General features: G+C 41.3%; 1 protein-coding gene across 2 annotated transcripts; it reads left to right on the top strand.

Moving 5' to 3' along the window:
- Positions 1–6,449: 6,449 nt before the first annotated feature.
- Positions 6,450–13,316, top strand: Pramel32 (PRAME like 32). 2 transcript variants are annotated; one of them, NM_198663.3, is made up of 4 exons: positions 6,450–6,520; positions 10,497–10,807; positions 11,281–11,856; positions 12,447–13,316. In NM_198663.3, the coding sequence occupies exons 1-4, from the start codon at positions 6,494–6,496 to the stop codon at positions 13,012–13,014; spliced, it is 1,482 nt and encodes a 493-aa protein (NP_941065.2). In that variant the 5' UTR covers positions 6,450–6,493; the 3' UTR covers positions 13,015–13,316. The 2 variants fall into 2 exon arrangements, 1 of the variants encoding a protein (NP_941065.2); NR_027385.1 differs by lacking the exon at positions 10,497–10,807.
- The last annotated feature ends 794 nt before the right edge of the window (positions 13,317–14,110 follow it).

Genomic DNA, 14,110 nt, shown 5'->3' with positions numbered 1-14,110 from the left:
TGAATGGAAGTCCAAGGATCTAGCAGTTACTGTCTCACGCAGCAAGCAGGCTAAGGAGCAAGAGCTAGAGCTAGACTTCCTTCTTCCAATGTCCTTATATTGTCTCCAGCAGAAGGTGTAGCCCAGATTAAAGGTGTGTTCCACCACACCTTTAATCCCAGATGAAAGGCGTAGCCCAGATTAAAGGTGTGTTCTTTAAACTGGGAGATTCAATCTTCTGGAATCCATAGCCACTATGGCTCAAGATCTTCAAACCAAGATCCAGATAAGGATCTCCAAGCCTCCAGATAAGGGTCACTGGTGAGCCTTCCAATTCCGGATTGTAGTTCATTCCAAATATTGTCAAGTTGACAACCAGGAATAGCCACTACAGGAGGGTAGCAGCGACCTCAATTTCAAGCCATTTAGGTCTCATTTTAAAAACACTCCACAGCTAAGGTTTGTTATTGTTTTCTGTTCTTTGCTGCAACCACCCACTGGCCAGCCTGCTGCCCTCACTCACCCACCCACCCCCTTTTCAAAGACTAAATACAGAGTTAGAGTAAATTAAAAGAGTGGTGGAATGCTTAAAAAAATCAAAAGAAAAAAAAAAAAGAAATACAAGAAACTACACTCAAACAGGTTGAGTCCTTTAAAGAGGAAACAAGTAAATACAAAGAAACACAGGAAAACACAATTGAACAGGTGGAGGATATGAATAAAATTGTCCAAGAACTGAAAATGGAAATACAAGAAATAAAGGTAGAAGCCTGGAGATGGAAAACTAGAAAAAAGAAAGAAACTACAGACACAACCATGACCAAAAGAATACAAGAAATGGAAGAGAGAATTTAGGCATAGAAGATATAATGGGAAAACTGGTCAAAGAAAATGCAAAATCTAAAAAGTTTATCACACAAAGCAGCATTCATGAAATTTGGGACACCATGAAAAGAACAAACCTAAGAATGATAGGAAAAGCAGAAGATTTCCAGGTAAAAGGCCCAGGAAACATCTTCAACGAAATCATAAAAGAAAATTTCCGTAACCTAAAGAAAGAGATACCTATAAAAGTACAAAAAGCTCATAGAACACCAAATCAATTGCACCACAAAAAAATCCTCCTGCCACATGATAATAAAAAAATTAATGTACAGAATGTAGAGAGAATAGCAACAACATTATGAACTAACCAGTACCCCGGAGCTCTTGACTCTAGCTGTGTATGTATCAAAATTTGGCCTAGTCGGCCATCAATGGAAAGAGAGGCCCATTGGACACGCAAATTTTATATGCCCCAGTACAGGGGAATGCCAGGGCCAAAAAGTGGGAATGGGTGGGTAGGGGAGTGGGTGGGAGGGTATGGGGGACTTTTGGGATAGCATTGGAAATGTAATTGAGGAAAATACATAATAAAAAGATATTTAAAATAAAATAAAAGCTGCAAGGGGGAAAAGCCAAATGACGCATAAAGGCAGACCTATCAGAATTACACTTGACTTCTCAACAGAGACTCTAAAAGCTAGAAAAAGCTAGGCTGTGTATTGCAGGCCATAAGAGACCATAAATGTCAGCCCAAACTACTATGCACAGCAAACTTTTCAATCACCATAGATGGAGAAAACAAGACATTATATGACAAAATCAAATTTAAACAATATCTTTTGACTAATCCAGTCTTATAGAAGGTACTATAAGGAAAAATCCAACCCAAAGAGGCTAACTCCACTCAAGAAATACAAGAAATAAATAATTTCACATCACTAAAGTCAAAAGAAAAGAATCACACACACATTACTACCTCCAACATGAAAATAACAGGAATTAACAATTACTGGCCATTAATATCTCCCAACATCAATGAATTAAATTCCCTAATTAAAAAAAACACACAGGCTAACAGAATGGAAGCATAAACAGAACACAACACTTTACTGTATACAACAAAGATAGACATTACCTCCAGGTAAAGGGCTGAAAAAAAGTTTTCATGCAAATGGACCTAATGAACAAATAGCATCCATTCCAATATCTACAAAAGTAAAATTTCAACCACAAGTAATCAAAAGAGACTGGGAAGAACACTCCATACTCACTAAAGGGAAAATGCACCAAAATGACTTCTAATTTGTGAACATCCGAGCCTTGAGTGTAAAGGCACCTACATTCATAAAAGAAAATCATAAAACAGTTTGAGGCCAGCCTGGTCTACATGGAGAATTCCAGGATAGTCAGGGCCACTAGAGAGCCTTATTCTACAAACAAACAAACAAGCAAGCAAACATATCCTTGTGTTTACAGACTCCACACATTATTAATAATACCATCACTCCAGAGGAAGAAACAGATAGATCTCCATGGATTTATTTGATAGTGTCTAGACTTAAAGATTTCCTTTTGGGAAATTCATAAAACTGAAAAGAGCCTGAAAGTCAAGAGCCCTAGCTAAACCACTCCTAAAAAACAGTTTTATCTGTTCATTAATTTAGTAACTACTTATGTACTCACTTTAATTTTTTGGGGGGGCAAGGTCTTGCTCTGTAGTTAAGGTTGATCTGAAACCCCAATTCCCAGCAATCCTCCTGCCTCAGCATGCCACTTGAGAGGATGACTCTTTTAAACCAACACACCTGGCTGACTTTTCTGAACACGTGATGTACATGGTTCTGAGTGTGTGTCACATTGGCATAACTCTGTTCCTGACACTATACATGCACAGAAAATCTAAAATTATCCTCTAAGTACTTTGTGACAAACACTGTCACTACTGTGCATTCTTTCCTGAAACTATATAGCTGAGTTGGATGCCCTGTCATTCTTCAGCTGTGTTAGCTAGCTACTCAAAAGGGCTGAGGCAGGTGGATGGCTTACATTGATTGTTAGGCAGCAGTTCTGGAGATGCAGCCTCCAGGTGGTATTGACTGACGTTGGTTGTAGGTGCCACGGTAGAGAGAGAAGCTTACCAAGATGCTAGGCCTTTATTTCCAAGGACCAGATGGGTACAGCCTTGCAGGGAAGACTGACCTCTAGCTAGTTCACTCTCTAGCTATTTTATTCAAACTATACAAGTTAATTGGGGATGAAAAAGTTTCGAGCTACCAAAGTTACCTTGCTCTTTCTGCTCATGAGAGGAGACAACCCACACAAATCTCAGTCCCTTTTGACCACTGCTAGCCATAATTAAAAATAAGAACTCCAGGTTTGCTAGGAGTGTCTTAGGACCAAGATTAGTGCAGCTGCAAGCTCTCACATAGCACCAAGTGCAGACCTTCCAGAGAGACAATATTTCTTCAAGGGTCAAACAGTCTCATAACATTTTCTCAGTCTCTACTGATTGATCCAAACATAGAAAAGTTTATGTGTCCTTTAAAACAGTTTTAAATTTATGTCATGGATAGACTCTCAGTCAAAAGAGGGTGTCTTAGAAGAGACCGGCCAGGACACTACATAATTGGTGTCAATAATGGGAACTGAGCCAGGCATGGTCAAACATACCTTTAATCTCAGCATCTTGGAGACAGAGGCAAGTTGATCTTTTGTGAGTTTATGGCAAGTCTGGTCTATATAAAAAGGTCCAAAAAAGCTAGAACTGCATGGTTACACCCTGTTTCAAAAAACACAGTGGGTTTTGAGACAGAATGTTGCCTCACACTTTTCACAACAGGAGGCAGAAATGGTGTTGGTACTTTTTCTGGGCAAACACACTCTTAGTCAAGCATGTCTGTGTGATCCTTTCATTTCAGTGCTCCAGGAGCAGAGCTAGAGTGCTCTCTGTATCCAGGGCAACCTGACCTGTATAGGGATTCCCAAGCCAGTCATGTCTACACACTGGGACCATGTCTTCATAGATATTTGTGAGATGAAAGGTAATTCAGAGGTTTAGAGCACTGACTGCTCTTTCAGAGGAGCCAACCACAAATCCCAGCACCCATATCAAGTAGCTTACAACCACCTGAAACTCCAGATCCAGAGGGCTGCACTTCCTCTGGCATCTAAGCAGGTTCATCCACTTGAACATTTCTCATCAAAGACACACACATACACATAATTAAAAATAAGAAAAAATAATTTTAAAGTGTGATAAATGAGAAATTCACCACATCAATTTAATAAATAAATAAATGTATATATACAGATGTGTGCTCTAAAATTAATATGAAGATGATTTCTAAGCAGTATTGTATTTATGTGCAGCAGTCTGGGACAATCTTTTGATTAAATGTTCACAAATGTGTTATTTCATTAAAAAAATTTTGGCCTTTCTTTCTTCTTTCTTTCCTTCTTTTGTTCTCTCTCTCTCTCTCTCTCTCTCTCTCTCTCTCTCTCTCTCTCTCTCTCTCTCTTCCTTTTTATAGTTTATTTGTGTAACCCTGGCTGTCCTGGAACTTGCTCTGCAGAAAAGGCTGGCCTCAAACTCAAAGATCTCCCTGCCTCTGCTTCCCAAGTGAAGTGGAAACTTCTAGTTTTGTTGTAAGTTACTTATGTCAAATTATGTTTTGCTAGGGCACACAGGTGAAAGGATGTCTTGCTAAAGCAGACACGTGGAAGAATGTTTTCCTGAAGCAGACACAGGTGAAAGGATGTTTTGATAAAGTAGACATGTAAAAGAACCCTTGATAAAGGAATATGATTCCACAGACAGTGGGGACGAGCACTGAGCATCAGTTTGGTTTGCTCTACCTCACTATTCTTCGCTAGCAACACGCTTGTATTAATTCATAGCATTGTTGAGCTCAACTTGTGGTAATATCACCATTCAGAGAAACTCACCAAGAACTGCTCGTGAGGTTTCTGCTGAAGTTTGCTGCTTCTGCATCCTCACCTTAGGCTGGTTGGCAAGCTTGGCAGTTTCCTCAGTATTGAGCCACAGATGTTGGTTCTTGCCTGGTGTCTGCCTGCTGAGAGGACTGGACTGAAGCTGCTGTTTCTTGTGCTCCTTTGGGCTGCCATGGGCTGCCTTTAGGCTCTGTGTATCTCAGGATGTTGTGACAGGAAACGTTCATGTACCTCGAAAGACCAGTCAAGAGCCTATCTGATACAATCACACCAGGGCTTTCATTCGAGCTAGCTAGGGCTTGACTCACCACTGACCCACAGGATGGTTCCTGGTGGAGGAAAAATTCCTGAACATTCATTAGGGCAAGGTTGTAGAGAGAGGAGAAAGTGAGGGGTGAGTGTTTCTAGCCTGGCAAGCAACCACTTTGGGTGCTACTGTGACCTTTTACATAATTGGCTAGTGCTGGGAGTCAAACCATACTGTTAACTTCTGCTTCGCTCTGCATTGGTGGTTGTTAGGCAGAGGATAGACTTGCTGGGGGTTAATTTGGAAAAGGTGAATTTGGGGGGGGGAGATTAACCTGGAGATGCAGAATTTGTTGGGGTTAGCCTAGAAACTGGAGCTAGCCTTGGATTTTGTTGGGGTGGGGGTAACTTGAAAAACTAATGCTAGGTTCTAGCCTGTTAGTTTATTTGAGTTCAAACTTAGGTCAGGTTCTCTAAGGTGCAGTATGAACCCAAAAATTTGGTCTCTCAAGGACAGCATTCAGCATATTTGTCCCCCAAAACATACTCCAGTCAGAAGGGGCCTGGTAAAGCACTCAGTTGCCATATATTCATGCTGTGTCTAAGGAATTATAAGTCTCACCTGTCCCAGGAACCACTAGAAGGCCAGAATCTCTGCTCGGCAATAGTAGAGAACTCAGTGTGCCCTGTTGTACTCTCTAGAAGTCTCAAGTCCAAACATTCATCAATCTCTGCATATGGAGTCTCTCACAAGAACTGACACAGACACAACTAGCTTTTGTCTTACTAAGTACCAAACCCTACTCCTCTGAATCTCATTCCCATTGCAGAGGTTATTCAAGAGAAGGCAATGTGACCAGCCTCTTGTCAGGGCAAAAACCACTGAACACCTTTTATTGTCTCAAGAGAGACAATACCACTGTCATATATATGACCAACCACCATGGTTCTGCTTTCTACGGATGGAGTCTGCCGAGGACAGACTGAGGAGAATCTCTGAAATGTATAGTATTACTCTTTACTTTTGAAGTTATTACAAGGTCCTGTGGGATACTGGGCTTTATTTTACTAATCTGGAGAATGAGATAGAAGGTCTGTTAACTATTGACTACCTGGCTGCACATCCGGATTGTGTCTGATATTTAATAGTAAACCAAGTCATGTAAGTTTCTCCTAAGCATCTCTGGAGCCATGTGACCATGTACGTACACCCTGAAACCCTGAACCACTTGGCTTAAATGAATATGTCCTTGACTATCCATCTGGTCAAAAATTCTTCCTGTGTATGAATCTGATCCAATTAACCTACATCATCCAAATCTGAAAATAAGCAAGTGGGTGAAGACTCAATTATTGAATCAGAGGCAGACTTTGACTGGGAGGGTGTGGCTACAAAGGAAGGGTTCAGCTGAAAGGTATATAATGAGTCACAGCAGGCAGAGAAACACTAGGTATCTTGGAGCCTGGAGTCACAGCCTTCCCTTGTCTGAATATGATCTGTCACCAGTGTCCCGATCAGGTAAGTCCCTCAGCTCCATCAGGATACCTCATCTCATGCAACCTAGTCTAGTCTTGGCCTCACTTGAAATTTTGTTTATATAAATTTTTTACTTGCTGGTTCTTCTATTTTGAGATGAGATCTCTCCACATAAGATTGCCTGGCATATATCCTAGGTATTCTTTACTTTTTGGCTAATAATCACTTATCAGTATGTACACACCATGCATGCCCTTTTGGGTCACTCAGAATGATATTTCCATCCATTTATCTGCAAAATGCATAATGTCCTCATTTTTAAATGCTGAATAGTGTTACATTGCATAAATGAAGCACATTTTCTGCATCCATTCTTCTGTTGAGGGACATCTGGGTTGTTTCCAGCTTCTGGTTTTACAAATAAAGTTGCTAAGAACATAGTGAAACATGTGTCCTTGTGGTATGGTGGGAATCTTTTGGATATATGCCCAGAAGTTGTATAGCTAAGACTTCAAGTAGAATTATTCCTAATTTTCTGAAGAACTTCCAGATTGATTTCCAGAGCAGTTGTACCAGTTTGCAATCCCACCAGCAAAGGAGGAGTATTCCTCTTTCTCTACAACCTCACCAGCATAAGCCGTCATTTGAATTTTTGATCTTCTCCATTCTGATTGGTGTAAGGTGGAATTTCAAGGTCATTTTGATTTACATTTTTAATTTTCCATGACTAAGGACTGTGAACATTTTTTAAAGTGCTTCTCTGCCATTCGAGAGTCTTCAGTGATTAAATTAGGGGAAGGATTGAAGAAACTGAAGTGGAGGGTGACCTCATAGGAGGACCAGCAGTCTTAATTAACCTGGATCCCTGGGTGGTCCCAGAGACTGAGCCACCAAACCAGGCACCATACTAGGCTGGTCCAAGGCCCTCGGCACATATATAACAGAAAATTGTCTGGTCTGTCCTTAGTGGGAGAAGGAGTGCGTAATCCTGGAGAGACTTGAGGCCCCAGAGATGGGGAATGGCTGGTGTGTGTGTGGGGCACCGTCTCAGAGGCAACGGGGAGGAGGAATGAGATGAAAGTCAAGAGAGTCTCCTACCTCAGCCACCTGAGGGCTGCTTAACCAGAATATCCAAGTGTGTTCTCAATTAAATCTAATTATTAATTGGATCATTGTGGTTTCTGCAGGGTTTTTTTGTCTTGTTTTTTTTTTTTTGAGACCTTCTCACCAAGATTGTCAGAGTGATCTTGAATTCAAAGGAATCCAGAGTGTAATGACAGCCGTGAGTTACTCAAGTGCCTTGAGTGCTGATCTTCATGTCACTTTAAGCCTGGCATTTTTGGGTGTGCCTTTAATTCCAGCAACAGGGAGGCAGAGGCAGGATGATCTCTGAGGTTGAAGCCTAATTGATCTATATATAGTGAGTGTAAAACACATATTACAGAAGTTATATGTGTCTTTAAAAAGACAAACCAAGGGGCTGCCGAGATGGCTCAGCATTCAAGAGCACATAGTGCTTTTCCAGAGGTCTTGAATTCAATTCCCAGTAACTATGTAGTGGCTCACAACCATTTGTAATGGAATCTAATGCCCTCTTCAGGTGTGTCTGAAGACAGCCACAATGTACTCATATACATTAAACAAACAAGGCAAAACAAAGAAACACAGACAAAATACTAAAAAAATGATATTTGCATCTGCTCACTGATATATAGTCTCATATTTTCATGGAACTCAGGATGTCCTCAAACATGCAGGAAGAAAATTGCATATACATTTGTGTGTATGTATGTACATGTATGTGTTTTTATACATGCATGATTATGTGTATATATATATATATATGTGTGTGTGTGTGTGTGTGTGTGTGTGTGTGTGTTTGTGTGTGTTTGTGTATATTTAATACACTTTACATCCTGATCACACCTTCCCTACCTCCTACTCTACCATAGGTGGTACCATTGTCTACAACAGGGAGACAGAGGTTGGATGGTCTCAAAGTTTGATTCCAGCCTGATCTATATAGACTGTTTCAAAACAGCCTATGGATAAAAACATGTCTCAAAGAAACAAAACAAACAAACAAAAACAAGGTATTTCCATCTGCGGATTGATACTTGGTCTCTTCTTTCCAAGCAACCCAGGATGTGTTCAAAATTGCAGGAAGAATCCTGCTTTTTTTTATTAAGTGTTTAAATGAAAAGCTTATCAGTTGAAATAAAAACTCTTGCTTTTTTTCTTTCTTTCTAACTTTTCATCATCTTCTTCTTCTTGATCTTCTTCTTCTTCTTCTTGGTCTTCTTCTTCTTCTTGGTCTTCTTCTTCTTCTTGGTCTTCTTCTTCTTCTTCTTCTTCTTGGTCTTCTTCTTCTTCTTCTTGGTCTTCTTCTTCTTCTTCTTCTTCTTGGTCTTCTTCTTCTTCTTCTTCTTGGTCTTCTTCTTCTTCTTCTTCTTGGTCTCCTTCTTCTTGGTCTCCTTCTTCTTCTTCTTCTTGGTCTCCTTCTTCTTCGTCGTCATCTTCTTCTTGGTCTTCTTCTTCTTCTTGGTCTTCTTCTTCTTGGTCTTCTTCTTCTCCTTCTTCTTCTTGGTCTTCTTCTTCTCCTTCTTCTTCTTGGTCTTCTTCTTCTCCTTCTTCTTCTTGGTCTTCTTCTTCTCCTTCTTCTTCTTGGTCTTCTTCTCCTTCTTCTTCTTGGTCTTCTTCTTCTCCTTCTTCTTCTTGGTCTTCTTCTCCTTCTTCTTCTTGGTCTTCTTCTCCTTCTTCTTCTTGGTCTTCTCCTTCTTCTTCTTGGTCTTCTTCTCCTTCTTCTTCTTGGTCTTCTTCTCCTTCTTCTTCTTGGTCTTCTTCTCCTTCTTCTTCTTGGTCTTCTTCTCCTTCTTCTTCTTGGTCTTCTTCTCCTTCTTCTTCTTGGTCTTCTTCTCCTTCTTCTTCTTGGTCTCCTTCTCCTTCTTCTTCTTGGTCTCCTTCTTCTTCTTCTTCTTCTTGGTCTCCTTCTTCTTCTTCTTGGTCTTCTTGGTCTCCTTCTTCTTCTTCTTGGTCTTCTTCTTGGTCTTCTTGGTCTTCCATTACTTTCTTCAAGTCACAGGCAAGCTGTTCTGGTGCTGTAGAAGTAACCAATTATGGCATTGAGATAGTGAGCCTCCTGTCTTCTGCATGTGATTTATAATCTCTACCTCATAGTCTCTTTTTCTCTTCTTTCTGGATTCTCTATAAAGAGTTACAGTCCATGTCAATGACTACTGATGGCTTACTGACTTTAGTGTTTCTTTTACATTCTGTTTAACTCTGTAGCTTACAGAGATCAAGCTTGGGGTCTTCCTGATACTAAAAAGCCAGTATAGGCAATGATCGAAGATTGATGTCAATAACTAATGATGGGAATATCAAAGGTTCTGTGGCTTATACCATGCAGTATAGCTGGATGAATAGAGATTGTGGAAATTTTGGAAACTGTTTTCATTTGCTTCTTTGAGGGCCTGGAGAACTAAGCACAGCCTATTCATCAACAACTGACTGAGCCTTCAGGGTTCCTGATGATCCCTTCCCAGTGGGATGTATTTGCCCCAGCTGAAGTGGGTGTGGTCTTTGGGAACTAGCATACTTTGGAGAGACTTCACACAACCAGAGAGGAGAATTATGGTTTTCAAACCAACAAAGGCTGGACTAAGCAGTTCAGCATTAGACATGCTATGGTGACACAGGGTGAGCAGTGGTGGAACACACCTTTAATCCCAGCACTTTGGAGGCTCAGGTAAGCAAATCTCTGTGAGGTCCAGGCCATTGTGGTCTATAAAGCAAGTTGCAAGACAGTCAAGAATACAGGTACCTCTGTAAAGATCCTATCTCAAAAAAAAACAAAAACAAAAACAAAAACAAAAAACAAACCTGAGGCTGATCAACTTGATAAACTGAGTTTTCCATACTCATCAGCAGTGATCTAGCCCTCATACTTCCCTGTGTGGGCAGAAGGGCTTCCTATGTTTCTTGTCCTTAATGTTATATTTTTCCCCTGCTTCCCTAGCATGACTCTTTAGAAGAGGAAACAATGAATGCCTACTCCCCACCCACCCTCCTGCAGCTGGCAAGGCAGAAGCTACTGAGGGAGGAGGCCTTGGCCATTTCTGCTCTCAAGGACCTACCCAGAGAGCTGCTACCAGAGATGTTTGAGGAGGCCTTCACTGATGAATGTACAAAGACCTTAAGGGCCATGATACCTATGTGGCCCTTCCCATGCCTTCCTGTAGGAACGCTGATAAAGAACCCCAACCTGGAGACTTTGAAGGCTGTGCTTGAGGGACTAGATATACTGCTTGCACCAAAGGTTCGCTCCAGGTAGGCAGGATCAGGTAGGGTGGAGAAAGGTTCTCTAGGTGCTGAGAAGGAGCAACTAGAAATAGGGAATATTTGGCCAACCATAAATCAGAGGCTTCTGATTGCATCAGCCAGAGAGGACTATAGAGGCTTGGGCTCAGTCTCAGCTATCTGGACAAATAATAGCTAATGTAGAAGACAAAAAACAGTAGACACAGTCAGTGCAGAATGGGCATTTCCATGCATACCTGAAAGGTACATGTAAAAAAAGGTTGGGATTAAGAGGTCTGGAAGGAAGGGAAGTAAGACAGGGCTAAAGATGCATCTTGCAAAGAATGCTATTTGTACTGAGCATGAGTCTCTGGGTTTGATTCTAGGCACAGGGAAAAGCAAAGTTTTGGAAGAAACAACTGAAGTATGAGGTATGGAAGAATACCAGACTGTAAAATGTGTCTTCTCTTATCTTCTGAAAATTCTACAAATTTCTCCCACAGTAGGTGCAAACTCAGAGTACTCAATTTGAGGAATGAGCACCATGAGTTTTGGAGGATATGGGCTGGATCCCATGAAGATGAATGCTTACCACAGTTGACACAGAAGCAGCCAGTGGAGAATAGTCCTGACTGTGGAGTGAAGAAACATTTGCAGGTGACAACTGACTTCGAACTCATGAAGGGCAGACTTGATGAATCTGCTACATACTTGTTGCAGTGGGCTGAGCAGAGAAAAGATTCCATTCATTTATGCTGTAGAAAGCTGCAGATTCAGGGCTTATCCAAAGACGCATTCATAGAAATCTTCAAAATTATAGATGCAAACTGTGTGCAGGAGCTGGAGCTAAGTTGTATCTGGGAAGAAGAGTTGCCTTTTCTTAATCCCTACCTGAGACAGATGAAAAATCTTCTCACTCTCAAGCTAGATGACATCACAGAAGTTACTATGGATGGTGATGATTTGTTTGACGAGAAGAAAAGGCGCAAGTTGATTTCTCAGCTTTTCTCATTCTACTGTCTCCAGAATCTCTATGTAGATGGTACCTTTGCAGAAGGAAATATGATAGAATGCCTCAGGTAAGAAGACATCTCCCCCACCCTCCTCAAGCTAGGGAGTACTTGATGGTCTGGCCACCATAAGCCTAACACTGTTAGTACTGTTAATGACATAGCATATCTGAGCAGATGAGCTCTGTGATAATATATGTATGACCAGGCACAAGCATGCCTCTAATTGCTCATATGTGAGAGGTTTTGAGTCCAGAAACAGGTTGAATAGATGAGAAATATGCAACACTGTGGTTGGAGGTGAAGGCAGGATCCTGGCCTTTGAAGGAACAGTAGTTTGAGAATCTTAAAATCAGCACTAGAAAGTTGTTGAATTTTGTTTGGTGTAGATAGTCCTTCTTACATGCACCATGTTGACACGATACAGCCATTGTTGTGGTTTCCTGCCATTCCCTGAATCATACCTATGGTGATGTCTATAGGCCTTAGACTAGAATTCTGCAAGTTGTGTGAGCAGTCAACAGAGAGCCATGTCCTGGGGTTTGACATCAATATATGGTCAGAATGAGATTGGGAGAAGTGTCATCTGCTTCACTGTCAATTACACCAATGCTCTTCAACACTCTTTGCCAGAAAGCAATCATTTGTTCTCTCCCCAGGTACCTGAAGAAGCCCTTGGAGACTTTGTGCCTCCGATACTGTTTTCTCTCACAGACGGACTTGGATTACCTGCCTCATTGCCTGAATATTTGTAAGCTCAAACATCTGAGCCTGAGTTATATATATTTATTTAATTTATTCCTTGAGCCTCTTGGGATTCTTCTTGAGAGAGTTAGAGATACCCTGCAAACCCTGGAATTGCAATTATGTGGGTTGACGGACCGTCATTTCAGTGTCCTCCTGCCTGCCTTAAGCCAATGCTCCCACCTCACAAAGATCAATTTCTATGAAAATACCATCTCTCTACCTGTTCTGAAACAACTTTTGTACCACACAGCCAACCTGAGCCAGCTGACTCAGGAACAGTACCCTGCCCCTCAGGAGTGCTATGATAACATGCGTGGAGTTGAAACACACAGATTGGGAAACATATGCACTGAGCTTCTGGATATACTCAGGGCCAAAAGACAGCCCGAGAGAGTTGCCTTTGCTACATCCCGTTGCATTAAATGTCGTGGCTTCTTGGTCTATGATCTGGAGACCCAACGTTGCTTTTTCCAGCACTAAATAGTGTAAAGTTGATTGTGGAACTGAGAAATGGAAGCTTAGTAGTGGGGATTGATGAAATCCTAAGTGAATGTACATTGCTGAGAGGAGCATGGATACATCAAGCACCCCAAGGTCTGAGACATTCTGGAAAAGCAAGGTCTTTCTCTGAGCTGGTGAGTGGATGTTGCATCTACAGGAAAATATCAAGCACACTCTTTCCTTCTCCAGGATTATTGTGGTTTGACAGTATTACAAGAGGCACTCTTCTATGAGGAGCTTGTCCCCCTCTGTTGATTTTATACAATAAATGTGATGACTTTCTGGGTTGTTGGTATGTCTCCATCAGAGCACACAGCCTACTCATTCCCACCATCTCTGTACCTGTCTGGTTTCTTCATTCCTCATCACCATAATTAGGTAAATCTCCGAGCTGTGCAGGTCTCATCAATGGGACCTAGAGCACACACATAGTGCTCAATGTTTGGGAAACAATAAGTATGTAGTACATTCAGAGCACAGCAACTAAGTGAGATATGGAGAATAATGGGATGAGGAGACGGGTTTCTTCTAGAGTCAGAAAATTGAGGACAAAGTAGAAACCAAAGCAGGCACATTTCAGGAACCATATCCTTGTATTTAACCCTTACTGAAAGACTATTTGCAACATATGAACACTCAGAGACCTGATATCAAACAGAGAAGGACATATCTATTTCTTCATACTTCCAGGACACCTTATATGTTGCCTAAGAGGAGTTTAACTCCTTATGTAGAGAAATATGTCCTAACAACCAGGGCCCTAAATCTCTTCATCTGGAGATAAAAGGTAGACATTGTCACCTGGTTCCCTGTGACAGGTCCTCACAGGGGATTCCCAACCTTCATGTGATGTATAGTTTCTTTAAGATAGTGAGGTGACTCACAGCAGGTTGAGGAGAAGATGATGTTCTCTATGAAACTTATCAGTCTCCTTACTCAGTTTTCAGTTCATCTCTTTGACATCCAGGCCAGCCAAAGTCTCTGGACCTAACGCCCAGGGTTGTGCTTCACTGGCTTGTTTTGGGTTTTATTGTCATCTCTAGAGCTCCTAGAGTGCTGAGAATAAATCTGTACA

Source organism: Mus musculus, chromosome 4 (genome assembly GCF_000001635.26).
Source record: "Mus musculus strain C57BL/6J chromosome 4, GRCm38.p6 C57BL/6J".
Classification (NCBI taxonomy): Eukaryota; Metazoa; Chordata; class Mammalia; order Rodentia; family Muridae; genus Mus; species Mus musculus.
This window is presented reverse-complemented; position numbering and strand designations above follow the sequence as displayed.

What these genes read in the sequence shown, in the direction of transcription:
- Pramel32 (NM_198663.3), top strand. Translation starts at nt 6,494, where the DNA reads ATGATCTGTCACCAGTGTCCCGATCAG. An exon ending in GTCACCAGTGTCCCGATCAG is followed by an intron (nt 6,521 to 10,496) that starts GTAAGTCCCTCA and finishes CTGCTTCCCTAG; the next exon opens with CATGACTCTTTAGAAGAGGA. An exon ending in AATATGATAGAATGCCTCAG is followed by an intron (nt 11,857 to 12,446) that starts GTAAGAAGACAT and finishes TTCTCTCCCCAG; the next exon opens with GTACCTGAAGAAGCCCTTGG.